This window comes from Onychostruthus taczanowskii, unplaced genomic scaffold (assembly GCF_017590055.1).
Source record: "Onychostruthus taczanowskii isolate IOZ18803 unplaced genomic scaffold, ASM1759005v1 scaffold42, whole genome shotgun sequence".
NCBI classification, from domain to species: Eukaryota; Metazoa; Chordata; class Aves; order Passeriformes; family Passeridae; genus Onychostruthus; species Onychostruthus taczanowskii.
Genome location: NW_024501682.1, coordinates 1,023,615 through 1,051,032, shown reverse-complemented (window position 1 = coordinate 1,051,032; position 27,418 = coordinate 1,023,615). Strand labels below are relative to the sequence as shown.

At 42.5% G+C, this 27,418-nt stretch overlaps 1 protein-coding gene across 1 annotated transcript in view; it reads right to left on the bottom strand.

Annotated features, from left to right (window-relative positions):
* Positions 1-9,737: 9,737 nt before the first annotated feature.
* Positions 9,738-27,418, bottom strand: part of KCNH1 (potassium voltage-gated channel subfamily H member 1) — a 170,093-nt gene continuing 152,412 nt past the window's right edge. Inside the window, exon 11 of the mRNA XM_041413592.1 lies at positions 9,738-10,692. Within this exon, the coding sequence (XP_041269526.1) occupies positions 9,844-10,692 (849 nt within the window). The 3' untranslated portion in view covers positions 9,738-9,843. The remainder of the gene's footprint in view (positions 10,693-27,418) is intronic.

The window sequence follows — 27,418 nt, the reverse complement described above, 5'->3', positions numbered from 1 at the left end:
TCCTAAAAGATGCTTTTACCAATTTAGTTTTCAGCTGAATGGCTTTACTTTATATTTTTGTCCATTTTCACTAGCCAGGTTGCATGTGCAGTGTTGTCATTCTAAAGGAAAACAAAAATAAATACTTTATTTTGACTTGGGGCTCCATATGGATTATCTTAGCTTTCTTTCCAGTTCTCACGCTGAGAGTGTTCAATGTATTTTCCTGTTATCATTAGTTCTTCTAAAATACCTTCTGCTTAACCGTAAAACTCACCAAAAAAAGATTGCTGGAGAGCTTTAAAAGCAATCTGTTTCTCCTCTCTAAGCCCTGCTTGCAGGGAGCCATGGCTTGTTGAGCTGTCTGGGTCCCACTGTTGAGCACACAGCTGCTCCCAGGCTTAATAGTGCACTCCCTGTGCTGCTGCTGCTTAGCATTTCCCCCCAGTGGCAGCCCCTGATGAAGAAGAGGTCATAATCTTCCTTTTATAGAAAATCCACATGTGTAATAGATACTCCAGCACAGTTTCTTCCTGCCTCCAGTTTTGTAAGCTGGGAGATTTGGAATGTGGAAGGAAATCCCAGTGCAAAAGTACAACCCCCTCAGATTTGCACAGAGAAACTGCAGTGACATTTACAGGAGCTCTGTGTTCCCCCCCGACCCAGGTAGGAATTAACAGCAAAGCTCATACTTTCCCTCATCCACCTGAACAGAAACATCCTCAAGAAAATCTCTACAATTGAGCTAAGCTTAAAAAGAGCCAAAACCTCCTCAAGGCCTCTCAGACACTCCTGCTTCCATAAGTACTTAAAGTGGGGCTGCAGGGAGAAAGCTTCGGAATTGGTAATGATGGATGGAGCTGCCACAGTTAAGCTTGTTTGAAACCCACACCTGTGCCATGGGGAAACTTAGATCTGAATTTGGATGTGCTACATAAGGACTTGAACTTAATTAGGAGAGGCAAAGCAGGAATGGAAAAGGAAAGGAAAAAAAAAGCAAAAAGGCAAGGCTTGAGCACATGTATTTTACAGATGCAGCTGTGTACGAGCATCTTGATAGCTACTTCTGACAGACTTCAGAAGTTCACTTTCCCTAATGCCTTTTTTGGATTTCTCACAGGTTTTTACTCACCCTGTCTTTCAAGAACAGGAGAGGTTAATTCCCCCAGCTGCCACGTACCAACACAGAAGTTGCGGTAAATTAGAATGAAAGAAGCACAAACTCTTCTAGGTGAAAAAGACTTCTATTGGCTGAGGTGTGTTGCAATTAAACCCCTGACACCACTGGCAGCAATAAATACCATAGCAACACAGCATCCTTCCCAGCATTTTCTGGTTGGATACACAGCCTTACTAACCAGCCTAACTCCTGGGGCAGAAGGCAAGCACAAAGAGCAGCTCTGTGACACAGAGAGTCAAGGTCTCCTCAGCCCCAGTGTTGGGGCACAGTGGCTGCTTCCCACTGGGTGAGGGGCTCAGTGCTCTCCCCAAGTTTTGGTAGGGTGTCCTGAGCATTGCCCTGCACCAGGCACACACACTGCTGGGTCACGCTGAACAGGAATAGTTTAGATGTTTCCTCAGTGCTCTGGGAGCAAATAAAACCCATTGCTTTTGCACACATGTGTGAGGGGGAGGGATTTGCTGATTTGCTGCAGTTCAGTCCCACTGGCTCTCACAGCACAGAAGAGCTGGTTTATGCTGGTTGTCTTTACTCCGTTGCAAAAAAGGACCAGAGACAGAGTGCTTCCAAGTTTAACATGGATACTAAAATGTACCACAGAGCAACTAAAGAGCCTCCATTACCAAATGCAGAATATAAAACTGGGTAGGCAGCACTCACCTCCCCATAAGCCGATGCACTGGTGACTGTCCCTGGAAGTTCCTGCTGCCCCAGGACTGCACACCCCCTGGCAGGGGTCCCCAGCAGCTGCACACTAATTCATAACCAAACAGAAGAACCTGAAGCTATTTCTGAGAAAAATCAGAAGCCACAGCACACTCCCTGTGCTTTAGAAACCTTCTGTCCCTGCTGTGAATGTGCTCCCAGGTGGAGGGAATGAGGAGCAGGGGCTGGTGCAGGTGGGCCTGAGGCTGCTCACAGCTGCTGCCCAGCTGAGCACAGGGCTGGTGGGCAGCATGCAGAACATGAGTCTTTGCAATCTGGCATGTAAATCTGGGCAAAAAGTGCTCTAGTTAATTATCCTTGGTTTGAAATGCTGTGGGACTGCTGAGGGGAGAGAAACTCTGATGGGGAACATTGTGTGGCTGGTGCTACCCCTCCTGTGCTCACTGAAGCTTGGAGCACTGCCAGAGAGGCTGCAAAGAATGCAGAAGCAAAGAAAATAATAAAGAATTCAGAAAATGAGCACAACAGGCTCTAGAGACCTCAAAAAAACCAAACAACCCAAACCAAAAAACCCAACCAAAATAAAATAAAACAAAAAATACCCCACACAACAAAACAAAAAAAAAAAAAAAGTCAAAGTACATGCCTTCACTATGGTAATTTTCCCTTTTCTACAAAGTATAAGGACACTGTATAACATAATGCAAAAGAGAGCTGGATTTTTAGGCTGGCCAGAGAAACAATGCGAGCGACGAGAGCTCCTGTCACACCACATACAGCAGTGGATGTAGAAATGGTGTTAAAAATAGCTCCTCATTGTGCTCCTTGGCTGCTCTCCGTACAGCTCCGCCCCAGCTCGGCAGTCTGAAAGCTCCTGCTTTATTGTTGTTCTTTTGGAGATGAGACTGACAATCCCATGGAGTATCTTAGTGCAGGTGACAGCCACGTTCACCAGACCCTTGGGTGAAAGGATGGAGAATGAGCCACAAAACTGGCTGCAAAGCTCACAGGGCCCAGGCTGACATCCTGAAAACTAAAACTTTGTATGAACTTCCAGCATGGCTTCTAGCATGCAGGAATGACCTCTGAGTATGATCCTGTCACATGTGTCCATCCTGATCTGAAAGGATCTCCCATTCCCATGACCTTTGGTTATCCTTTGCTGAGGTAGCCCACAAAATAATATTCATTGCTGCCTGTTACAGCAGTGTCACTGCCAGGGGCTTCCACTGTGGGGCTTGTCTTTGTGTGAGTCCATGGTGAGGTCACTTTCTTCTGCAAGCAGATGACAGGAAAGCAGAAGGTTCTTTGATCTCTGGTTTCCACGAGATTTGTAAAAGTTCTCAGATACTGCAGCAGTGAACACAGGCTAAAACACAGACCAACTACAGACATGTGTTCCTTCAGGACATGGGATGATCATTTCAGACAGGTCACAACCTGGTGACCTCTGGTGATCTCTTTTTGCTCAGCAGATACCTGGGCTAGACTGAGGTCCACAGCAGGGGACACTGCCTGGGGTGTCAGGATATTCACTTTAAAGAGCACCTGAGTTTAGTTTACAGTGAGCCTGGAAATGTGAATCCTTTTGCACTGATACACAGCAGAAAGAAATCTGAAAAACAACCTGAATCATTTACAACCAAATCAATAATATCCCACTGCTCCATTGATAACACTTGAGATACAAACCAACAGCAACAAAAGTGCTAGCCAGAAGTTCTAGGGAGTAATTTAAAACCACCTTGTTGATCTTATGAGCACATATTCAACACAGAGAAAAGCACACCAAAGTAATTGTAATGTATAAAATAGTTTATTACTATAATAAATAAAATTAAACTTCTTTTTTTACAAATATTATTTGTGCTTGTTTAAAAATGTTGACTAGGGATATAATTAATGGAGGTGGCTGCATTTGTATCTGAAACATTCCCAGACAGTGTGTATACATACATACATACACACGCTGTCTATCTACTGGCAGCTGCTTTGCTGACCACAAAAATAGTATCTACTCATTCTCTGTTTCTAGTCATGCTTCATTGAACAAAGTGACAAATGCAAAGAAAAAGAACTGAGAGTATTTGGTGGATTTCTGAAAGGATAAAAACAAGTGAAGTACATTGAAAAGCGCCAAAGCAACTGCATTAACTGCATATCAATCAAGTGTCCATGCAGTGGTGGCTAAATATTGAAACGCAGACAGGTCTCCAACAGATGTACAAATATTGATTGTATGTAGGTACAATAATATAACACATTCATTGGAAAACTTGATGTTTCTTTATATAGCAGTTCATCCTGATACAAGATTATTGAACTTCTTTCATCTACAGCTAAAATGATTCTTTTTCTATGTTAGTGGTCACAGATTTAGTGGGAAGAAGAAAGAAACCCATGAGCCTTTCAGAACAGTTAGTGAAAACCCCGAACTGTTTTGTTAATATTAGGCATTTGGATCCAGTTACAGAGATATTCTGGGATTACACATCAAATATGTTTACACAACACTCAACAATCAGCTTAAAACAAATTACAGTTGCAGGTAAATTCACATTAGCTTTGTTGATCTGTAAAAAAAAGTCTCTGAAACACTTTTGCAATATGACAGGTTGGCTCCCTGATATACAAAAGTGTTTAGACAATAGCTATGTCTCTTTGTTTTATGAGGGTAGAGGGCAATTGGAGTAATTAATTATCCTAATAAGAAGGCAATAAGTGGAGAAAGAAATGTGATTACCAGCAAGTGATTTCCATTAGATTTAGAAAGCTAATCAAAGTGCTTCATCTTTAGGCAACACTGTAAATACTACAGAACATTAAGAAGGAAGAAGAATGGAATCACAGTTTGAATTATATCACTTATGAAAGGGTCTTAAGGCTAAATGCTGGATATATCTTATTGCAAAAAAAGCTTTATTTTTATTTAATTGAATCAATGCTTCCCACAACAATGTGGTCAAATGATGTCAGATTGGAGGATACAGTATCCTACTGTGTCTCACCTCAAATTTCTGGAGCTCCCCCTGCATGGGACTCTCTCTAAAAGGTTTGTCTTGATGTATCACAAGTGCAGCAAAAACACAGACTTTGTTATTGCCAGTACACCCACAGGAGACTATGTGGAAATTAAAAATTCAGTAGAAGATGCTTTTTGCCACCTAACACCAGGACAAGAAAGCAGAGGTGCAGCAACCATGTGTTACGCTGCCCGTGAGAAGAAGGATAGGCTCAGCACCTTTGAGAGAGCCCCTGGTACGAGAAAAAAAGAAATCCATCTATTCCACCATCTCTCTTGCAGGAAAAGCCATGAGAACACTACCAGGGCAGCTTGGCTTCAGAGATACTGTGAGCAACAAACACCAGTTTATGAGCCTTTTCTCCACCAACTAGGATACAGCATTTTTCCAGTTCCACATGGATTTCTCTTTCCTGACTATCACGACTCTTACCACATCTTCTCTTAGTCTGTTTACCAGACTCACAGTATGAAGTTGAGGCCAGCTAGAATAATCAAAAATCATGGCCTTAAAAGTTCAACAGTTAACAAACAAGACACTAACAGGACACTCAGTGGATGTCTACTGGGAAGATTTAAGCTCCCTTCTTGGACTGGAATCAATGAGGAATGTGCTTTTACTTAACAGAAATGCAATCCATAGACTTATCTATACATAGATATTATATATATATGTGTGTATGTACACGCATCTGCACAAGCGTAATCATACACCTTGTTGTTTATATAGTAAAGACAAATTATGTAGTCAGTTTTTTCACAGATTGGTTAAGAGTGATTGAAAGTATATCACCAGATAGTCACAGTAAGTATCTTGTTCAGTTCATTAAAGGGAAGTGCTGTAGAAACAGAACATCGCCTTCGAAGCTGTTAAACAGGGTGTTCGCTGGGATTCAGGGCAGAACTGTGGAAGAGATTTAAAGGAAGAATGGTGTTTTCAAAAGTATACTTGTAATACCAGACAGAAGTAAATGTATCTGAACAAGGTAGGGATGAGGGCTGGGGTTTGCTTTTTTAAACCTTTTTCATGTGCTGCGTATTTGTTTTCTTTGTAACCATTTATGCATGAACTTTCAGAAGTTCCCATTTGACCAAATCATAATACAGGCTCCTTCTCTCAACTGCGTTCTTTTGGCTGAAATTTAATTACACCATATAGCCAAAATGGAACACATCATCCCTTTTAGAATGATGCAGGTCGTTTATCAGGTTGTTAAAAGGCAGAAGCACTATGCCAGAACACTGTTAAAACTGAGGCTTTGGTTTTTGTTTGGGTTTTTTCTTTATACTATCTACAAGCATTTGCTTGTGAAGGGGCAGAGTCTTATTTTCAGAGATCCTTCAGTTCTAAGCTGGAAAATAATTTAAGTGAAAAGGCTTAGTCAACATGTAGAGAGGAACAAGAGAAAAAGGAAAAGCTGACAAATAAAGAACTAATAACAGTTATGATGGGTCCACATGCCATCCAGCCATAGGCATCTGTCTGAGTGTAAGGCTCAGTGGAGAAGGACGGATTTGTAACACAGGGGCTTTTAGCCACTCTTTAAAGGAAAAGTGCTGCATCAGCAGAGCCTGAGCACCATAGCACAGGTTCAGATTAGTCTGGGGTTCGAAGGAATGGGCATGGATTTGTTAATTTTTTAGCCACTTAGTAGTCCAGGGAATCCAAACACCAAAACTCATCCTAGACAGTATTTTTTTTTTTTTAAAATTCTCTTACAACAAATGCAGGTTGCTGAGAGATGATGCACTCTCTCACAACCAGTTTTAGTGCCTGACAGCTCATAATAATGGGCCTAATCTCAGTTACAGCTGTACAGGTCTGACTGACACTGACTCCTGTCAGGGCTCACCTGGAGCAGACACCCTGAAGGTGTCATTGCAAGGACCAAGCAGAGTTTCTCTGCCATTTCATGACAATAGCAAAGTTAAATTTGGCGATAATCTTCAAAGACATTAAGTTTTAAGTAGAATTCAGGTGTGTGTTATAATCTTTGAGGGCTTTACAAATAATAAATGTCTTTATAGGCCATTGTAAGAGCCTAAAAAAAGCCTTACAAAAGCACTGGGTTCACCCAAACACTGTTATACAGGGTGGGGAGGATTTTGGTATCATTCTGAGCATTAGGCTACACAAGGAGCATCCCCAGAAAATGGGGACTTGTCTGCCTTTGTTCACAGGCCTGGGTAATTATTACAATTAGGGGGCTTCTGGGGCTGGTCCTGCTGGGATTCCAGGCTGGGCAATCAGCAACAGCAGAATAACCTTTAACATATCCCTGAGGGCACACAAAAATATCACTGAGAAACATCTCTTCAGTATCAGCAACAAAGGGCCAGATAACCTGCAACTGCACGTTTACTTATAGGTTTGCACTGCAATTCTGGAGATACTAGGCACATACTTGGGAGGTTGTAAACATTTCCTCCCTTGTCCACCTGGGATAAGCTCAGGTCCATGTCTATCCAACTGCAGGTAAATGGGTGTCACTTTCACAAAGGACTTGCTAAGACCTTCAGCCTTTCAAAAATTTTATGAAGAAAAGTGTCGTGAATATCATGCTGGTGAGGAATTTGCCTGGATCAGGAAACTGATTCCAAGGCAGTCTCTAAAAACTTGCTGGAAATCAATTACAAATCCTTGTGTATCAGTACTCCTGGGGTTTACTTAGGTAGTAGTTACTGTCTGAGAAGACTAGAAAGAAAAAAAAAATCATGACAAAGTTTCTCACAGAAACTGTGGATGGATGGATTTCTCACAGAAACTGTGGATGGATGGATTTCTGTGGAAGCCATGCCATTGCTGTTTCAGGTAACTGCTGCCACTTACAGTGATTAAAGCAGCAAACACAAACAGCGTGGCTTTGGTCAGAGAACGCCTTCCTCAGCACTACAGGTCTGCAGTGAGCAACTGTAAAAGACACCAGGTACCACTAAAAAAACCTAAACATGGAACCAGAAATAAGTTAAGGAAGTAGCTTCTTGGTTTCAGAGCAACTCACTTCCCTGCTTGCCTTTTCTTGTGGGAGGGAAGAAGGTAACCTACAGATTTGAACCTGAGAGTCGTTTCTCAGGAGTATTTCAATCCTTGGATATGAATTCACAGTCTGTGGGCACCTTCAAAGCAAACCAAGACAATAAAAGGCAATCCTAAACCACCTGCCTCTGGACTTAGAAATGGTGGTGCCGCACTTGGAATAATTGTTATCTTTGAGAGCAAGGGCAGTTACTGCAGGAACAGGGAGAAACAAACACTCTTGACAGCAGGACCTGAGCTGGGAGCTTTGCACAACACAGCCTCACCACTGTGCCAGTCATCAGTGGACGTCCCAATTCCCCAGGGATGTCTGACACTGTTCTGCATTGCACTGTGCAAGCATCAGGCCAGCAGAAATCATTACAACTGATTGTGTTCCTTGCCTCTTCTGTACTTAACATGAACAAAAAATCTTCCCCCCAAAAAATCCTGTGTTTCTTTGTAAATTACTTAGTACCAAGGCAAAAGAATGAGACTTAACACACTCAGTGTTAAAACCTGTTGACATTAAAGATGAAAACCCCTTAAAGTGTGGTATGGTACCATGTTTCTGAGATCTAAGCTACTGTTAAGCAGTGAACATACCAGATCAGTGGAGTGAATATATTGTGAATATATACCTGTATCCCAAGGTGAGAACACAAGTCATGATACCATCTATGCCACCCTATATGAATAATGAAGAATAGTTTTGGTAAAGTGCTTCAATCTTCCTCTGAAAAAAGTTATGAAAATATAAGTTTTGGAAACATCTCCTTCTTTAAGAAGCAGATCTCTTTGTTTCCTTGCTACAATAGCACTTGCATACAGTAAGCACTGTATTTCTGCCTCTACTATCCATTTGCTTCCAAGCTAGATTAGATCAGGAACAATACATCTGGATGTAGAGCAAAATGCCACCATCTAAAAATGTTAAAAATTCTGTGAAAGACTTTGGCTTCAATGAACATTATCAAAACAGAAACTTCTGAATAATAATTTAACAAGAATTAAAAGAGCAGATTCATAGCAGAACAGGACATAAATGTCACAGTATATTTTCATCGGGAAGCAAATCTGCAGGACCTATTAGTGATGTTTCAAATACGTTGTGCCGAGGGCTGCTCTCAGATGCACTGCACACCCAACCCTCCAGCAGCTGGAGTTAAAAGCAGAAGTATCAAATGTTGAAAGACATCTGAGGCAGAAGACAAGTTTTTGAAAAAACAAAAAGTTTTGAAAAAAACATATCCTTCATTCAGTGAATGACAGTGTGGAAGATCCCATGTATTAACAGATCTGAAATACTGTGGCTATTTTTAAAAATGTTGCCAAATGTAATTGTTCCAGCAATATGTCAGCTCAAAATTAAAAAGTACAATTTTTTTCATCTGATTAGCCCTTCCTTGACTACCCAAAAGAAACTTCAGCACACAATGAAACACATGTCCCCTACTGCTCTTTGCCTTATTACAGCTTTATGAAAATATACTGTGACATCCAATGTGCTGTAGAGGTGACTGAGACAGTGACAGCAGCAACAAAACAAAAAAAACAAACAACCCACCAAACACTGAAAATATAAGCACCCTGGCAAGTGCTTATTCATATAGGCATAACCCGAGCTAAGGATATAAGGCATGCTCCAAAAACCTCAGAGATCACCTGGGGCTCACGGGGATGGCTGCTGCTGTCAGAATTCTTATTCCAACATCCCGAGGGAGAGAAGGGGTCTGGGGAGGGAATGAGGACAAAGGGTGGAAAGAAAAACTTTAGAAACTGTACCCTTGCTGTCAAAAAGGCTTCAAAGTCAGCTGCCATCTTGACATGAGGTTGCAATTCCTGTTACCATACCTTTTTAGACAGAGGGAACATGCTAGGTGAACAGATCCCTCACTTGTTTTCAAGAAAGATTAAATGTAAAGTGTTAGGGGGCTGTTTCTTTGTTTGTTGGTTTGTTTGTTTTTAAAAAGAAACACCTCAGCTAGCTCCAAACACGTCTTTTTCTGATTCTGGAGACTGGGGCCTTGACATTTCAAACAACTCCTGGGGTGACTGGGAGCTTCTTCTTGAGGTCAATATCCTAAGTATCTCAGCAAGCTGGTTTTCTATATTGGTCATTTTTGTGTTTAAAGCCTTGATGTCCTCTTTCAACTCATGCTTCACTTCTAGCATGGTGGCCTGAAGAGTCTGTTCTGGGATGGGATAAAAGGAATGCTTGACCTCTGTGAGGACCGGGCTGTGGTCCTGCGGGCTTCTCGTCTCCCCGGCGTTATCCAAGCGCAAGTCACTTTTTGTAATGCCACTGTCACAAGAGTCTGTCTTCTTCAGGGTAGCTTCTCCTGAAGCTTTAGTTCTCTCAGGTAAAGTCTCCATTGACTCAGCTTTAGAGACCTTGTTCCAGTCTTCACCCTTCCCACAGGCTTCCTTGAACTTGGCCCAGCCTTTCCGCCGCGGGTAGTCCCCCGGGGCCTTGCATGCTGCGTGGTCCGATGGCGGAGCCTGCAGCTTGGCCTGGTCGGAGGCCCCGGAGGTGGAGGCGGGCTGGTACGACACGGGGGTCGCCGGGCTCTCCCGAACGGTCACGACGCTGGCCTTGACCACGGCGCGAGCAGAGGATTGCTCCCCCGCAGCGTTGCCCTTTTCCACATCCAGGTCCTCCGGATCTCGGCCCCTCTCCGCTGCAAGCCGCGCTTCCTTCTGCTGCCTGAACCTCTGGAACAGCCGCCGGACCGGGTGGTCTGGGGGTAAGATCAGAGGTGCTTCATTCTTCCTCTTCATCCTCTCCTCTTCTTCCCGCTTGACGTCGCTGATTTTCCGGAACACAATCTACAGGGGGAAAGAGATTTCACTCTGTGATTAATTGCACACTTACTAAGGGGGAAAAGTTGGAGAAAGAATTATTTGAAAGAATCTATTTTAACTGAGAAGTGCACAACCTCTGCACATTTATAGCAACATTTTCAAATGTCTTACATTGTGTGGAACATGGTTTATTTCATTATTTAAGAGCAGACACCATCTGTCTTATAACACCAGAAAGAAAAAAAAAAACAGAAGAAGAAAAATACTTCTCCAGCTCTGACAGGTCAGAGCAAGGCAGTGCCATTGTAAATATAATGATTCCAGGAAGATACTTGTTCTATTTTGCGTTAAAAAGTGACTTCTTGTATTTGTTTTCCTGACTCAATGGTTTAGCACCAAGCTTCTAATGTTACAGAGCCATTCCCATCAGTCTCATCTCAGAACTCACTCACTGCAAATGATCTAATACTATTTTAGTGCAGCTTGGCCATTTGTGGTGCCAGTACAGCAAATACTACTCCAGACTTTTCAACAGCCCTTTGCAAAGTGCTTCTTGCTCTCCCTCCCACATATTCCTTTAGAAGCAGTGTGCAGTTTAAGGATGCAAAGCTTGAGTCAATCCCAAAGCCAGGGGCACAAGGACAATGGGCTTGGCAAGACATGGGGAAGCTGCTCATGGCTTCATTACCTCAGAAGCTTGTAGAGCTTCATGTCTTGATTTATCTCTATTTCTATGCAAAAGAGAACATTTTTGCACAAAGAAGTATTAATTTTCCATCTACCCTCCTAATTATATCTTCCTGAGCCTCTAAGGCTAAGTGATCTCTATAGGAGCAGCCCAAGGATCCCACAGTACTGAAAAAAGCCTCACGGTGTCCCAACCTGTAGTCAGGCAAGGTTTCTTCCTTGCATGTGATGGAAATACATTCCCTACAAAAACTCTGTGCAATTTACATTAATATTGGTATTTTCCAAGCCAACCCAAAAACTCCACCCTGGCACTAATGAAGAACAAGTAAGTAGCCTTGTTTGAAAATGAGAGGTCCCCAAACCTGAAGTTTGCAATACAGAGGGTAAAAGATGCAGCCCACAGCTTCTACTGAACACTGATATCTAATCCCTTTAGCTGCTTTGGGGAAAATCCACTTAAAGACCTTATACTTCAATGCAGAAATAACTTTGAGATTCAAATCATTATTAGGAAATGTGTAAATAAACCCATCCCTCTGTTGCAGACAAATTTAAATTAAACTAAAGTTAATAAGCACTTCTTCAGTGGCACACACAAAATGAATGTTTCTCCAGACTCCAATGCTTCTTGACAGTTTTGTCATTGTGGAGCAGGGAAAAAACCATCTTAACAGTGCATCTTTGGAAGGAAGAAGTTGTCAGACTTGGCAGCATTTCCTAAATACAAAAGAATAAAATTAGCAGGAAGGATATTTTATTTCCAAGCTGTAATTAGGAAACTAAATATGAGATAAGAATAAGAAAACGGGGTACTTGACAGTCGTTTTTTTTCTTCCCTCCAGGAAACTCACTCTGCAATGAGCTCAGTAGAAAATGGACAAAGCGGTGTTATCCTTAGAAGTGAAAGACTAGGACTCACTGGGAACGGAATTCAATGCAGTCCTGCAGGCTAATGGCTTCCCACACACTGGCAGTTTCCCACTTTACCTGAGGGATGAGTGTCAGCCCAGTATTAGGGCAACTGTCTTGCTTGCTCTGCTGCAGCCAAGTGGTGCCAAGCAGGGTCTCAGAGAGTCACTCCAGCAGCATCCTGAGGCTGGCTCTGGGAGCACAAAGCCCCAGCAAACCAAGGAAGCCACCTAACCTAGCCAGGTCAATTTGTCCCTGCAAAATTCTGTGCCCTCAAGCCTTCCCTCTCCTGGAGTTTGTATGTTAGGTGTGGGCATCCACATCTGTGCCAGATGTAGCTAACAGGGCTCACTTGGTATATGAACATGTTGTCTTGGTCTGACCTACGGATTAGGACTTGCCTTAAATTCTCAGAAGGTATGTATGACTGGCTGGTGCAGTGGTCACACTCACAGGGACCATCAGGGAAAGCTTTTCAGACCCAGAGGCCAGGATGCTTTGCCAAGTCAATGTCTGAGTCAACCCCTGCTTCACACAGCCCAATCAGCACAGTGTCTGGAAAGCACTGGAACACCTCTCACTACTTAATGACTGTTGTTTGCAACATAAATGGGTAAGTTATGTGACAGAAGCTGTCTCTGCTACAGCACCATGCAGGAGAGACAGCAATGAGCAAGTCTCAAGCAATCAATCCCATATTAACAGCCTGGCCCAATCCATATTAGCCCCAGTCACTGCACCTCAAGCAGTTCCTAGCATGATCTCTGTGGTGGAGGACACAATAAATCTACCAGCAAATGCAGAAAGGTGAGCACTGATGGACAAGCTGTTGGCAGCACTTATCCACCCACAGCCCCCACTGCTCTCCATGGCACTGCCTAGGTGAGCCCTCCTTGTGGATGCCAGCCACACTTGGCCATGGAGGAGCTGCCATCAGCCTTCCCACTGTGTGGTGGTCAGCTTGAGACACCCAAACACACCTTCACTGCTTTGCTTTCAGGAGATCTAACTGCAGCAGGAACAGGAGTGTATGTAGAAGGAGATGTATAAAACTTGCCTTTGCCATGGGTACTGCTACCATGCTAACAAGACCCCTGATTTCCCTTTTCCACAAGGCCTTACACCAGCTCCAAGGGAAGTACACCAGGGCAGCAGCCACTGAATGAATGCAGAAATGCAGCCCTTGGGTCTCCCACCCTGCTTGACGTCTTCTACAGATACACATTTATGTGACAAGCTGTGCTCATGCAGCGAAGGTCAAACATATGCACATTTGCCAGGGGACATCCCTCCAACTCTTGGGTTGGCTCCTTTTAACTGACTCCTAAGACACTAGAGAAACAGCTGTCAGAGAGCAACTTCTCTTTGGGAAGCTCAGACAAAGCTGTCACTTGTCTTCCTTTTTGCAAGTTCCCCAATGCCGTATTTTGTCCAGACAGCTCCATATTTATGTTGTAAGTTAAAATCTTATAGCTATGGAAAACTCAGCAGTAATTGAAAATGCATTAATAAACTCCAATTTTGGATTTTTTTCTGCCTTTTTTTAGGATTAAGTGCTCCTTATAAATAAGAATACGCATAACTTTAAAATGGACTCTTTTCTTACAAATGCTAAGGAAAATACTGTTTTCAAGTAGTTTATCTTCAGCAGCAGCCAAGTTATTCAGAAAATCTGGTTGGTACGCCAGTGGATGTACACCTGCTCCCACAAGCAGTAAGAGTACAAAGGAAAAGAAAATAGATTTCATTTATTTTAAGGAAGAGAAGTCTGGACCTACACAGAAATTTTCATATGGAATTTGATAGGGCTACAAATATGGACCTTAATCAAAGCTAAAACCCAAAATATTGTGGCAAAGATCCCAAGATAGCTTTTAGAACAGTCCCTTTTTATCTCTTTCTCCAAACATTCGTGCCTGTCTGGGAAGGGACAGAGCTTTATACCCCCAAAATCTCCTAGCCCACGTATCATACATTGCTCACACACAGGGAACTTCACAAATTCTACAGTTCTCCAGAACACTGCACTCTTCAAGAACTAAACACACAGGTCCCACAGAAAATACCTAGTGGGAGAATTTTAACAGTATGTCAAAACCAAAAGAGGGACAAAGAACCTGAATTGAGATGAAAGAACAAGAAATTTAAACACCAGGCCTAAGGCTGCATATTTCACACCTCCAATCTCAAATCTCACTTCACAATTCTGCTTTTATGAAAAAGGTGCTGAATCTTGTACCTCCACAGGGAAGCTGCCCAAGCTGCCAGAAGTTGGAGTATTGTGGAGGTATCAGCCTACATTTGCCAAACCTTGAAAAATAGCTGTGTTAGGCACAGATTCTTACAATCGTATGAACACTTAACCAAGGCATGCAGTGATGATGATGATGAGTCAATAACAATTTCATTTTTTTGAAAATTCACTCAGAGACAAGTGGAGAAATGTGCTGACATGTCCTGGTGCACTCCTGCTCCCCTATGTCCCTACAGACCTATGACAGAATGCTCTCTGTGACCATATTCCTGCCTGTGCATGAGTCCTATCCAAGAAGGAAAGACAGGGTTACACCAAGCAACCAAGCACTTTTCCCTTTCCTCAGTATTATCCAGTTGTGAAGTCTTAAGTGACTTCAGGTAAAAACTCTGCCTCTTTTGAATCATCATAGAATTTTTCAAATTGTATTTCTAGAATAATTTTTTTACAGATTAAGGTCTAAATATTAAAAAAATGAGGCAGACATAATTGAACACTTGGTTGTGAAACGTGGAGTACCCAGCACTGAAACCCAAGCATCATCTAAATAACAGAGCATGGACATTATTTGTGAATATGACTTTCGTAATTTCTTTATGATAAGACCAGGAGAACAGATGGCAATGTGACCCCCAAGATTAAGACAGGCCATAAGATTGCTCTGAAGGGGCTTTTCCTGGGAGGAATCTTGTTACCACTAGATTGCGTCTTTTAGAACACCCAGCTTGATGGCAATAAAGAATCCATCATGACATCTAGATGAAACATTGCTTCAGTTTTTGATTCAAGGCTAAGTTTCATAGAATCATAGAATGGTTTGGGTTGGAAGAGACCTTAAAGATCGTCTAGTTCTCACCTCACTGCCATGGGCAGAGACAACTTCCACTACACAGGTTGCTCAGAGCTCCAGCCAACCTGGCCTTGAATGCTTCCAGGAATGGGGCATCCCCAACTTCCCTGGCAACACTCACAGTAAATAATTTTTTTCCTATTACCTAATCTAAACCAACTCTCTTTCAGTTTGAATCCATTCCCCTTGTCCTGTCACTACAGGCTCTTGTAAGAAGTCCTTCTCCATCATTCTTGTAGGCTCCCTTCAGGTACTGGCAGGCTACAGTGAGGTTACCCCAAATTTTCTCTTCTCCAGGCTGAACAATCCCACTTCTTTCAGCCTTTCCTCATGGGAGAGGTGCTCTACTATGTTGTCCACTGTCAGTAGTTGTTCTTGTCATGAATAGCCCACTGTTGGTTGTTCAAAAACCCTACCAGAACGGTGCTGCCTGCCAAGTCATGGCAAGTCACGTTCTTTGCCTCTCCTCACACTGCCAGAAAGGTAATCAACAGAAGGGTAAGGCAGGAATGATGTATTAGCAACCAGATTTTGGACTTGCATGCCAACACTGCATGAGACAGACTTAAAGTTATCAGGGGATGCTACATTTAGGCATATTGTGAATATATTGAAAATCTTACCCTGACAAATGCTGAAAGAGACCTGCCTGCGCCTGCAATGAAAGAATCTTTTCGTCTTGTGCAAAAACATCCAATTTTTTTCCAACTCTGATTTGTAAGGACTGATCCAAGGCCCACAGGAATAGACAGAAGTACGGATTTCATCATGTTTTGAATCAGACTGTCATCATGGAGTTACAATTATGAGGCTTCTAGCCACAAAGCTGCTGCTATTATTGGCTCTGCCAGCTTCCCTTCTTTCCACCTCTATAGCATGCACAAATACTGCAAGATTTGGCAGGTCTTCCTCAGCATAACAGCAAGTAGCATGGCATTTTTCTCTGGTGCTTAATAATTCTCTTTCATAGATACAGAAACATTCCCGGAGTCTGGAAGTGCCAAATATCATAAACAATTAAAAGCTTAAAATTACTTCATACAGTGCTCACAGAAAATGAACTTAAGCATGAGGAAAACAATCATGAAAAGGCATTCATTATTACACAGTCCATCTAGGGTCTGCCAAGAACTGATGAAAATATCTTCAGGCTGATGTTAGTCTGATGAAAATTGGATCCAATCTTTCTTCCTTTTTTATTTATTTTTTTTTAAGAAGCAAAAGGGGAGGGAAAATGGAAAGAGACAGAAGGCTCAACATTAAAAATGCTTTTGACACTGATGTTAAAGAAACCAAAGCTGGACATGAACAACATAGAGTGTGATGATGAGAAATCCCTCTAGCAGTGTATTAGCAGGTGTCAGGGCAAAAGGAGCCTGTGTCTTTTGCAATTATAAGGGATGGCTTGTCAGAAAGGAAGGAATCACTGGTCCTACCTTCTCATTAAATACAGGATCAAGAGAATGTGCAATAATGTTGCAGATGTCATTAAGTCCCCTCTGGCTTTATTGTCTATAACGGCAGAATTTAATTTCTGCTTCTGAAGAGGAATGAGTTTCTCTCCAGCTAAGGCCACATCCCTTCTGGGCACTCTCAAATATTTCTAGTTTAGATTAATTATCTGAATATTCAAAGCAAACTAAGATTCAGAAGGTCCTGGCAGTGGGGCTGTACAGGCGTGCTGGTACCAGGGGTGCTGGTGTCAGCAAACCTCAGGGATCCCTGGGAGACACAAAGCCCAAAGGACAACATGTGGATGGGCACAGCCCCTTGTGCTGTGGGGTGTCATCACCCTGCCCTTCAGACAGAGCAGTACCCAGTTACTTTTCAAAAACCAGGCTTCTGTGCACTTCATGAATAGACAAGTGCTCGGAAGAGACACAACTTCATCATTTCATGAGCATCCAGGCTACCCAGATGAACAGAGGAAACAAGGGTTTCAGTCTCTACAGAACAACATCTGGGCTAAATGTTACTGTCATGAGCACTATCAGCTTCAACAGTGCTGCAATTCTTCTCTGTGACAGCCTGCTTTGTAGCCTGATTACAAGTTCTAGAAATATCAACTCAAATATTAGTGTTTAATCATGTCACTATTACTTATTTAGAAGTTCTGCACAACTCAAGGCTGTACTCCTCTATGTCAAACTCCTCATTCTAATTCGGGTTTACAGGCTGTGCTAGTGTTGAGTGAAAGGGGAAAAGCTTTTACAAAAATACTCCTGAAAACAAGACAGAATTATGTCTAAAGCAGTTAGTGGAAATAATAGAAAGCCCCTGCCTGATCTGCAGCAGACTCCCTAGCAGGTTTTGAGGCATTAAGAGATGTCTCTTCCCCAAAACAGACTTCAAAACACTGTCAACAGTAAACTTAGATGACTGCACAACTAAAAACCACACTGGTTTGAATAGACAAAATTACAGTACATTATAACTCATTTAGGAACCTCCTTCACTAATGTAGAAAGGATGCAAGAGAAACAGGGAAAAGGAAACCATTGAAATACATATATTGCTAAAGATCTACTAGAACTTCATTATTCTGAGATGAAAAGTAGCTGTCACAAGCAAATACTTAATGTGCAAAGAAGAGCTTAGGGAAATTATGCCAGATCTGAGTGATAGAATGTTATACCCCCTGAGAACTACTATGTCCATCAAAATGTGAAATGCTCTGTAAGACCTTCTTGTTTCTAGTAAATGAGGAAAAAAAGAAGAATGTTTATGGGTTTTGACAGCCAACTGTCAGCAGTTTCTAGCAGCAACTCCTATAAAACACTATTTTCATGTTTGTTGGGGGGGGTTTTGCATTGTTTTGGTTTTTTTAATATTTTTTTTTTTAGCACATGAGGTGCTTTTCTAGCTGTGGGCAGACATCAGACACGCTAACAATTCATGTAGTGTCATCTTTTATTCCAGATCAACATACTACCTGCATTTTTGGGCAGACAACACTGCCTTGAAAACTGCTTTAAGAAGAGCCCAAGGCACAGCAGGAACTTACCTCTCTGTCACCTAAATTACAACTATACAAAACGTCATATAATCTGTACAATGTGCCTTCTCAGGACTCAGAGTCTGTTTTTCCAAGCTCCCTGTGGCTTGCTGCCATTTACTAAGTGTTTTCTGGAAGAAAACAGGCAATTTGTGAGAGTCAAGGATTTGGGATTTTTTTCCCATCTCTAACTCAGACACAATTTCACTTGAGATCTGAAATGGTGCAGAGGTCATAGAGCTGAGAAAAGCAATGGTGTGTTGAGGGAATAGTTAAATTGCACAGTTTGCTTTCTGTGATTACATTTTGGATACTAGCTTGCCATATAAGATAATTTCCTCTTAGCTAGTGTCTTAATTCACTTGTTTTTCCTTCTGCTTTCACTTATCTGCTTTCTGTCATTAGACTTACAGTGATGGACAGGTATTTTACTTTCTAAGAGAGGAATCAAATGCATTTTCAAATGTATTCAAATTAATCAGAGCTTACCAAGAGCTTACGAGTCATTCAGCTACCTTCGAATGCCCACTCACAAACCAATCCACACAAATACAATGCTCTGTGTTCCCAATGTACAAGGGTTGTGCAGCTCTTGAAATTATAAATTGACAATTACACTCAGATGAAAGTTGCCTGCATAAATTGCCTCAAATAACATGAACTCTCTTTTATGTGTCTCTCTGAGTTAACAGGCCTAGAGTTCAGCTATAATATTGAAGAAAAGCAAACTAACCTGCAGCCCTGCACAGAAAGAGAATAAATCTCTTACCCAAGTAGGGGGCCCAATATGGCTTCACAGTCATGCACAGTCAAGCACCCAGTGCCACCCCACTGGTCTGTCCTTTCCCTGTTCAAAAGCTTGGATAACATTATGTAAGAAGGAAACAAACTACTTATAACCGAATGAGAATCAGCAACAGAAAAAGTGCATTGCTCACCATTTCCCAAAGCAGCTGTCAAACCCTTTCAGCCCTAACAGCCAGGAGTTTAAAATCTTGAAGGGAAGACAAGAATTGACTGTAGTGAGGTGTTTCAGACCTTTTCATTACAAGAGCTCCTCTAAACTCTGCATTCCTAGAAACAATCTCTGCCAGTTTCCCACAGCCCAGTTGCAGCTGGTGATGGTAAGTGATGACCCCATCTTCCTTATCAGTTGTCAAAACTGATAGCTGTCTCCCATCCACTAGATCCACAGATGAGCTAATTAAAATAGCCAAGGACTGACTGGACCCTCCAAATAACTTCACAGACAATCCTTTAGAGCTGAATTTCTTGATTTTGTTTCAGGTATTTTAGTTCTGTGAAAGCAGACACTTATGTCCCATGCTGAATGTAGATTCCAATACTGGCAAAGGCAGGTACCTTCTATCTATCTTATCAGTATATTTCATTCACACATCTCCAAGAGTTTTACAGCAATTTCTCAATCCTTCCAATATGACCAATGCCATTATTTTTATTACTAATGTGGCATCAATGCTTAGGGTTCTATTGGGCTTTCAGTTTATACACACACTGAACAAAATGTCAGTGAGGTAAAATGGCCTGTTTTATGGGAAGACATCACAGGCCCAGCACGTATTGCAGTGTCTCATGTCAGCCACACAAGTATTTATCAGCAGTTTGAACTGTTACTTGTGCAAGACATCCCTTTCTGATACAATTGGTGAGACTTCACCCTTACAAGTTTCAGATAAGAGATCCTCAATACAATTTGTACAATGATTTCAGACACACTAAACTTAAACATTCATTAATTTCTCCTGAAGAAAACACCTGCTCTAGAAGAGGAAAACCAGGCTAATTCAGAAGGAGAGAATTCTTTCTTCACAAGCAGACTGAAACCCTCATTTTAAAAATATTTACCATCACCTGTATTCAAAGAGTAACAGTTAGATTTGAATATTGAAAGCCTCTACACACCTTTTGCCAGGAGCAGTAGGAATGACAAACTCTAGACTCCCTGAGACCATCAAATGAGAGTCTAAAGGCCAGCTTTGACCCAGTCTTTGTTTGTATCATACCTCTCCCTCTTATACAGACATGGGCAGATACACAGATTCATTCCCAAATGCCTTTTCAATCAAAGTTCAGGCTGCATTTGCAACCAGTTTTGTTGAAAGACAAAAAGAAAAACTGTGTGCTTGCATTTGACTCTTGGACACCACGGTCAGGGTTTTGTCTACTTTTCTTGCAAGAGTAGCTGACAGTACTCAAAGATAGCAGAAAGCAAATTCCCTCTTCCCCCCTGCCAGAAGGATTTGAATGCCCCTTTAAGAAGCACAGCTCTTGTCACCACATTATGGGGACAAAACCTCAGTTCAGACTTCGATGTGCACAGAGATGCCATGAGGGAAGCTCTCTCTCCCCTTCCCTCCCTTGCCAGAGCTTTTCCCCATGACGAGGTGACTGTGATGAGATTCCTGCCCACTGCAAGCAAGACACAGGCCAGGATGGCTGAGGTTACCCCAGGGAAAGCTGTTCCAAGCCTCCCCTGCATTTCATTTTGGAAACACACACAACAGGACATCCTGCCTTCCACACTACAGAGACATTCAGAGCCAGTGTTTCCAACAAGACAGGCTGAAGGAAGTTCTGCTTTCGAAAGTGTAAATTGGATCTGAGGTCCCCCACCTTCCCTCAAGCGGGTGACAGGACTGGTGCTCCAGCATGGAGACACAGGTCCTCACCAGGAAGGAGGGTGGGATCCCCACATTCTGGCTCCTGCTTCAGCAAATGCCCCCACCACTGATTCAAAACAGAAAAATCTCAGCTGGGGAGACAATGACACCCAGAACCTCTCTTGGACAGCAGTTTTACCATTCTCTTCATCTTCTCAAATCAGTGAGAAAAATTAACTTCCTGAACCTGAAAACTATCCGTTTTATTGAATACTGCCCTCCTTCTGCTCTGCAACTCTAACCCTTCATTTCGCCGAACTAAAATGTTTCATTTCATCTTAGAGACAGCTTTTCATTTAAGCTTTCTCCTCTTCTCCTATTTTTCCACTTCACTGAGACAAAGCAAAACATTTAATTTTCATTTGAGAGGCAGGCAGGTTTGAAGAGTTCAGCTTCAGTAGCTGAAGTGAGGCAGAGCACAGAGTGTACGCTGACGTGATTACGTGCTTTTAAGAGATCAATAAAATATTGATTGTTTAACTATCGTGCTTTGCTGTCTCTACCTCTTCTATGTCCTAACATCACACTGGGCTAAACTTAAATACTTCAGGTGACATCTCCTTGCTTCCTCCTAAGGAGCGCTGTAAAATCAGTTTTCTCCTTGATCTCCTGTTCTGAGATAAGAGAGAGACGTGACACAGAGCTCAACCTTGAGCAAACTGCTTCTCTTCCACTGGTAGTACTGGGACATTAAGCCTTAACCTCTAAGCATCACTGAAATGTGGTGTGTTCTAGTTTGAGAGTTGTACTAGTATCCGGGAGAAGCCACCACCAGTGCCGTATCTCAGATTAGGAGTGCAGTGAAGCTTTGTAATCTCAGCTTAACTCCTCCTCACACTGCATCACAGGCTCTTTAGTTCCCCATGTGCATTTATGGTTTATATTTACATAGCATCATCTTCTCATTTTTAAAAGAAGAGAGGCATCTTTCAAGGAGCAATTATGTTTTGTTACCCATTTTCTAGTCTCATCTTTCACATGAACTGATTCTTATCCCAAGTGTAGGAATGTCAAACATCATTATCCTGGTCAGAAATAAAGTCTGTGAGCAGCACGATATACTCTCACCTTCCTGAAAACAGGAAGAACTACAGCCATGGAGAGGTTGGAGAAGCTGCTGGAAGTCAGGTGGGTTTCATGTAGCCACAGACCCATTCTGCTTTGTCACCATCACGTTGCAAAGTTGTGCTTGAGGTGAGAAAGTAAAGGTTTGCCATGTCCCTCTTACAACTTGGGGGACACAACCAAGGCCTCAGGCATGTGAGATCCAGCTGGGAACAGTTCCCAATGCAAAGCTTTACCTAAGAGTAGACACTTCAATGGTGCTATGGCAATGATTGTACTTGACTACAGCGTACAAATTTGTTTAATTGCTCAGAATTAAGCAAACAAAGGCAAGAATCCCTCTCTTCCTGTCTCCATGAGAGCTCTTTTCTCCTTTCTGCTTTCTCTTATGCCTTTGTAAGACATCTAGTCTGCAAGAATTACTAGTCCCAAAATTCACTTAAATTTGTCCTGGTGAAAAGATGTATGATCCTATACCAGAGGCATAGGCTGACACATTAAAAATATTTATCAAGGAAAGGAAACTATTTCCTTAGCAACTGAAGAGTGCAGGAGACACTTCAGCAGTTAAGTACATGTAGAAATAATACCAGACTCCACAAAGAGTATTTCAATATAGTGAAAACAGTAATTTAATGGAAAATGCTATTTTGAGATCCAAAAAAGACGGTGTTATCCAAAATACCATTAGTCACGGATCAAGAAAAGACAACAGCAGATATGGCCAGTGCATCCCCCTGAATCTGAATAAACAATGCTTAGATCAATCTCTTATGTGTGCACACCTGACAAAGACACAGCTGGACAATCTAACAAGAGAGCTCAGAGAAAATAAAAGTGTTTGCACAAACAGCAAACCATGCTGAAGAATTTTTTCCTGACATTATTTTCAACTAAGAGGTTACAATTCTCAGAAACACAAAGCAGTCATCATTATATAACCAGCACCAGCAACTGAAAGCTGGATTTTGGCAACAGCTTCATCATCCCACAGAAATGAAGTGTTCTAAATTTTTTACATAATGACTAATCATAATCCTAATCAAATGAACTGCTTTAAGACCATATCCCTTACTGCATAATAACCCCATTTCTCATGGGAACTCATTCAGCAGTTTGAATTTGCCACCTAACTTGTGTGCACCCACTTCCCTGTGCAATCACAACTCACAAGCAGGAGGATCCGAGCCATTGTTGTGTCGTTCTAATCACAGACTATCCTGGGGCTGGGAAGGACTGACAGATTTTAGAGGACTCAGAGCCTTGTCAAAGATACATCTCATCCTCCACCCCTGCTGTCCTCTCAAATGCTCCTGAACTCTCCCAACATGCATCTTCATCACCAGTCTGCCCACAGCACAGATTTATATCAGGCTTTATCTGGCTCTGTGCTACTGATCACACAAGGGCCTCGCTGCAGAGATTTTGGCACCAGATTCATAAAAAAAAGCTACAGACTTCCAGCAGGTTTTTCAAAAGTCAACAGGACAAAATCATTTTATCTTGAGATGAAACAGCACAATTCCTACAACTCCTGGCATGGGGACTCCATGTTGACCCTGCTGAAGCAAGCCTACGGCACATGCACACACCTGGGTTACTTTGCACAAAGCAGGTTTGCATGCTTTTAATTTATCCATTTCCAAACACTTGGAGGTACTATTATACACCAAGTAACATACAGAGAAACTTCAAAGATATGACTTCCAACCCTCTCTTCATCATTTTTATCTAACACTGCACTTTCTGGCAAATACTTGACTGCAAAGGCACAGAAGGGGCAAAGAGATGGTGCACTCATTACACCAGCTTACTGGCAAATCTGCTTCACATTCAGATGGAAACCATTTGGCTCAGAAGCATCATTGCATAGTAAATCAGCTGTAATTTCCATTATTCTCATTGTGCTATAGGGGCATCCAGCCCAAAACGCCTGTTTGGCTGAAGTGGATGGAACCACCAGGCAACTGCTGGATCCAGCTTTTGTTCTTCAGTGACAGAAGGCTGTAGAGAATGCTGTCAAGGAGGGCATGGCAATGCTGGCAGAGACCATTTAATCTCCCTAAACTCCAAAACCTGCTCACTTATAACTTGGATCTGATGCCAGCTCTCAGGACAAGAGTCCTCCTGGCAGGATGCCAGAACTGGAGCATCTCTTGACATGCTACAAGCTTTCATTATGTGAAAAAGCTGTCCTCCAGCTCAGTGGTGGGTAATGAGTGTCCCACTGTGCTCCTCGCCTGGGTGCCTGTCCCCATCCTCAGTAGAGCACTCACAACCACAAGCAGAGGGTGACACATCAACATGTAGAGTAAGTCTGGTGTCCTCGCTGCAGGGCAGCATGGAGAGGGGGAGCCAACATGTTCAAGGGCTCTCGCTGCCTCCAAAGAGTGTCTGAGAACAATAAATACACTGCCTGCCTTTGCCCTCTCAAAGCCAGGTCTTGCACCAAGGGAGGTCAAGAATTAAAATATTTGCCCACAGCCCTCTTCTCTCTCTCTCTCTGCTCCCCAAAGCACAGAAGCAGAACAGGCTAGGCACAAAAATCTTTTTCCAGGACACAAAGTTGAATGCACAAGGCCCCTCTCTCATGCACAGATGATAGGGAGTGCTGAAGATCACCAATTTCACCTGCAGCCCATCTATCTCTAATGCTCCACCAGGCCTGAAACTTATTAGAAGAGTTTGGGAAAAATTAAAAAAAAAAAAAAAAAAAGAGTTTTTAAAAATGAAATAAGTAAAATAAATGTGTTTGACCTCTCAAATCCTAGAAGGCTCTTAGGAAGATTTGTCAGAAATGTCCTACACTGTTGAACATGGGCACTGGGAGGAGCAGGAGCTGTCTGCATGGGATGAGCAGGGTGGTGGGAGGTCTGCAGGCAGAGGTGCAGACTTTGGCAGCACGTGGGCTCAGCTGCTAACAAGCATTCCTGTGCACACAGAGGCAATAACTTCCCCAGCAGCCCCAAGCTATGAAGTATGGTTCAATCATGATGTTGGGCTAAATGAAAATACCCTTTGAACAAGTGGTGCTCAGGAATCTTTTCAATTTTAGTTGCAAATTCACTTCCCCCACTCAAATAAGCTGTCTAACCCAGCTAGAAAAGGCCAAATCCAGCTGCTATTAGATATTTTTCTAACAGGAGAGTTTATGAGATCTGGATTTTGAAACAGATTTTGTCTTTAATATTCCTTTTACTTAGCATTTGCTGTTTCATACATGACTTCTTAGGAAATGTGGTTTATTAATAAAGAGGATTATTTCTAAAACATTAGTTTACATTAAACCAGCTAAAATTCAAAACAGCATGCTCAGAATACTATAAACTGAAAAGCTGTTGCTTCAATAAGTCATGAAATTTTTAGCATTTATCTTAAACATGACTAGGTATCTTCACCTGTTCTGCAACCCAGCTGCCCTCAGCACACTCTGAAACTCAGTTTGCTAAAAATAAGTCTCAACAGCATCTTCTGGTTTTTCTTGCTTTCCTTTTCTTTTTTTAATATACATTTATAGCATCTGCATCCAACCTTGCAATCTTGCTCAGGTGCAGGAGTGATTAAAAGAAGATCCTTTCAACTTTGTTATTAGAACTTCTCCCCTGTGAGAGGTCCAGGTTTGCTGCTGAAGGGTGCAGAGCTGCCTGTGAACAGCTGGCTGCCTGCTGCTGCTCTAATGTGCAGACCCAAAAGGACTCAGCAGAAGCACAGGATGCTGCCGCCATCACTCCCTGTTAGCTGAGTCAAATTACTTCACAGGACATATTGTAACTAATCAGCACACAAACCTCATCTTTGCCCTACTCAAGAGAAGGGGATTCCCCAGAGAGAAGAAGTTTTTCTGTCTTAATAGATGTTTGGCATATCATATCGCATTTGATTATCTTCTTAAATACATAATTTGCTGGATACATCTAGCATATCAGAGCTTCAAAGAAGCAGTCATCAGCCAGATGAGACAATTCAGATAAAGAAGAGAATACTTTTAGCCTGTACCTTGGGGGCAGAGAGAATTTAAGCTCATTTCTGCATCACATCAAGCTCTGAAAACACTTGGTCCTTGTGCCTGCATTGGTTATTGAAACTGCATCTTGCCAAATGATCTCCAGCACTGGTGCTAAAGCCGTGAGTCACTCTCAATTGCCCAAGATTTTCCAAGGCACTTACACGCTTCAATACAACATTCTGTTCTTGCTCTCAGAGAGGCTCCTTCACATTCAAACCTGTTCAAGGACAAACCTACAGCTAGCAACTACCGACAGCAAAACAGTGCTGAGACACCCCAAAATTTGTTGCTGCTGTTGGCTTTGTAGTTGGTTCTATTTTTCACAGAGTCAGAAGCTGAGCACTACCCCGTTAGAGCCGCATCCAGGACTGGGCTGGGCTGACAGCCCTGAACAGGAGGCAGGGCGAGGAAGCAGTGCAGGGGCTCTGCTGCCAGGTTCCTGCAGCAATTCACTGACCAATCACCACATCTCAGACGTGAATCTCTACTCAACCCCAGAGAAGTGAGAGTATGAGGGCAAGAGTACCTCAGGAGACACAAAGAAGCCTCCTGAATGCATGAAAACATTTTGATGGCAGTGGGGACACCTGCCAAAGAGATGAAATCAAACTCCAAACAGACCACATTATCCCTTCTCTACACACAGACCATTAATTCTCCAAGCTGTAGTCTGGCATGATGAGGCCATATCTATTTTATGGAAAGGGAACAAAAGACAGAAGAAAATAAATTATTTCTTAAAGGCTGCCAGAGATGGGTTTTTGCAGATCAAAGATGTGGACTGGTATCTCCCAAGTCTCACATTAATACACCACACAAAAGTTGTTCTTCCTCTTGTAGGACTTGTGACTAAGTGATCAGAAGCTTTTTATGATACCAGGCACTTACTGATACCAGGCACTGCCGAGGTCCTGCAGGACCTAAGTGCTGCACAGTGTCTACAGACTGAGGCTCAGACAGGGCGATCCAGCTACACCTCGCTGGGCTTGTAGATAGCCATACACACAGGAGGCAAACTCAGAAGGCTTCTGGCTAACCAAAATGCCTCCAAACACAGCCACAATTCACAGACCAGACACCCAAGTGGAATACTGACTGGCCTATGTTCTCACTTTGACTGCAGGAATAAATCAGGCAACAAATTTGCAAATGCACCATACACTGCATTGAGATGTGTTTTGCATGTAAGGGAACAAGGAGTGGCATACTTCAGACACCCTGTGGCTGATGGCAGCATCTCATCTATTTTTGGTTTTTGTTAATTTGCCTTGACCAAAGGCATGAGGGTCAGGAGTCAGGA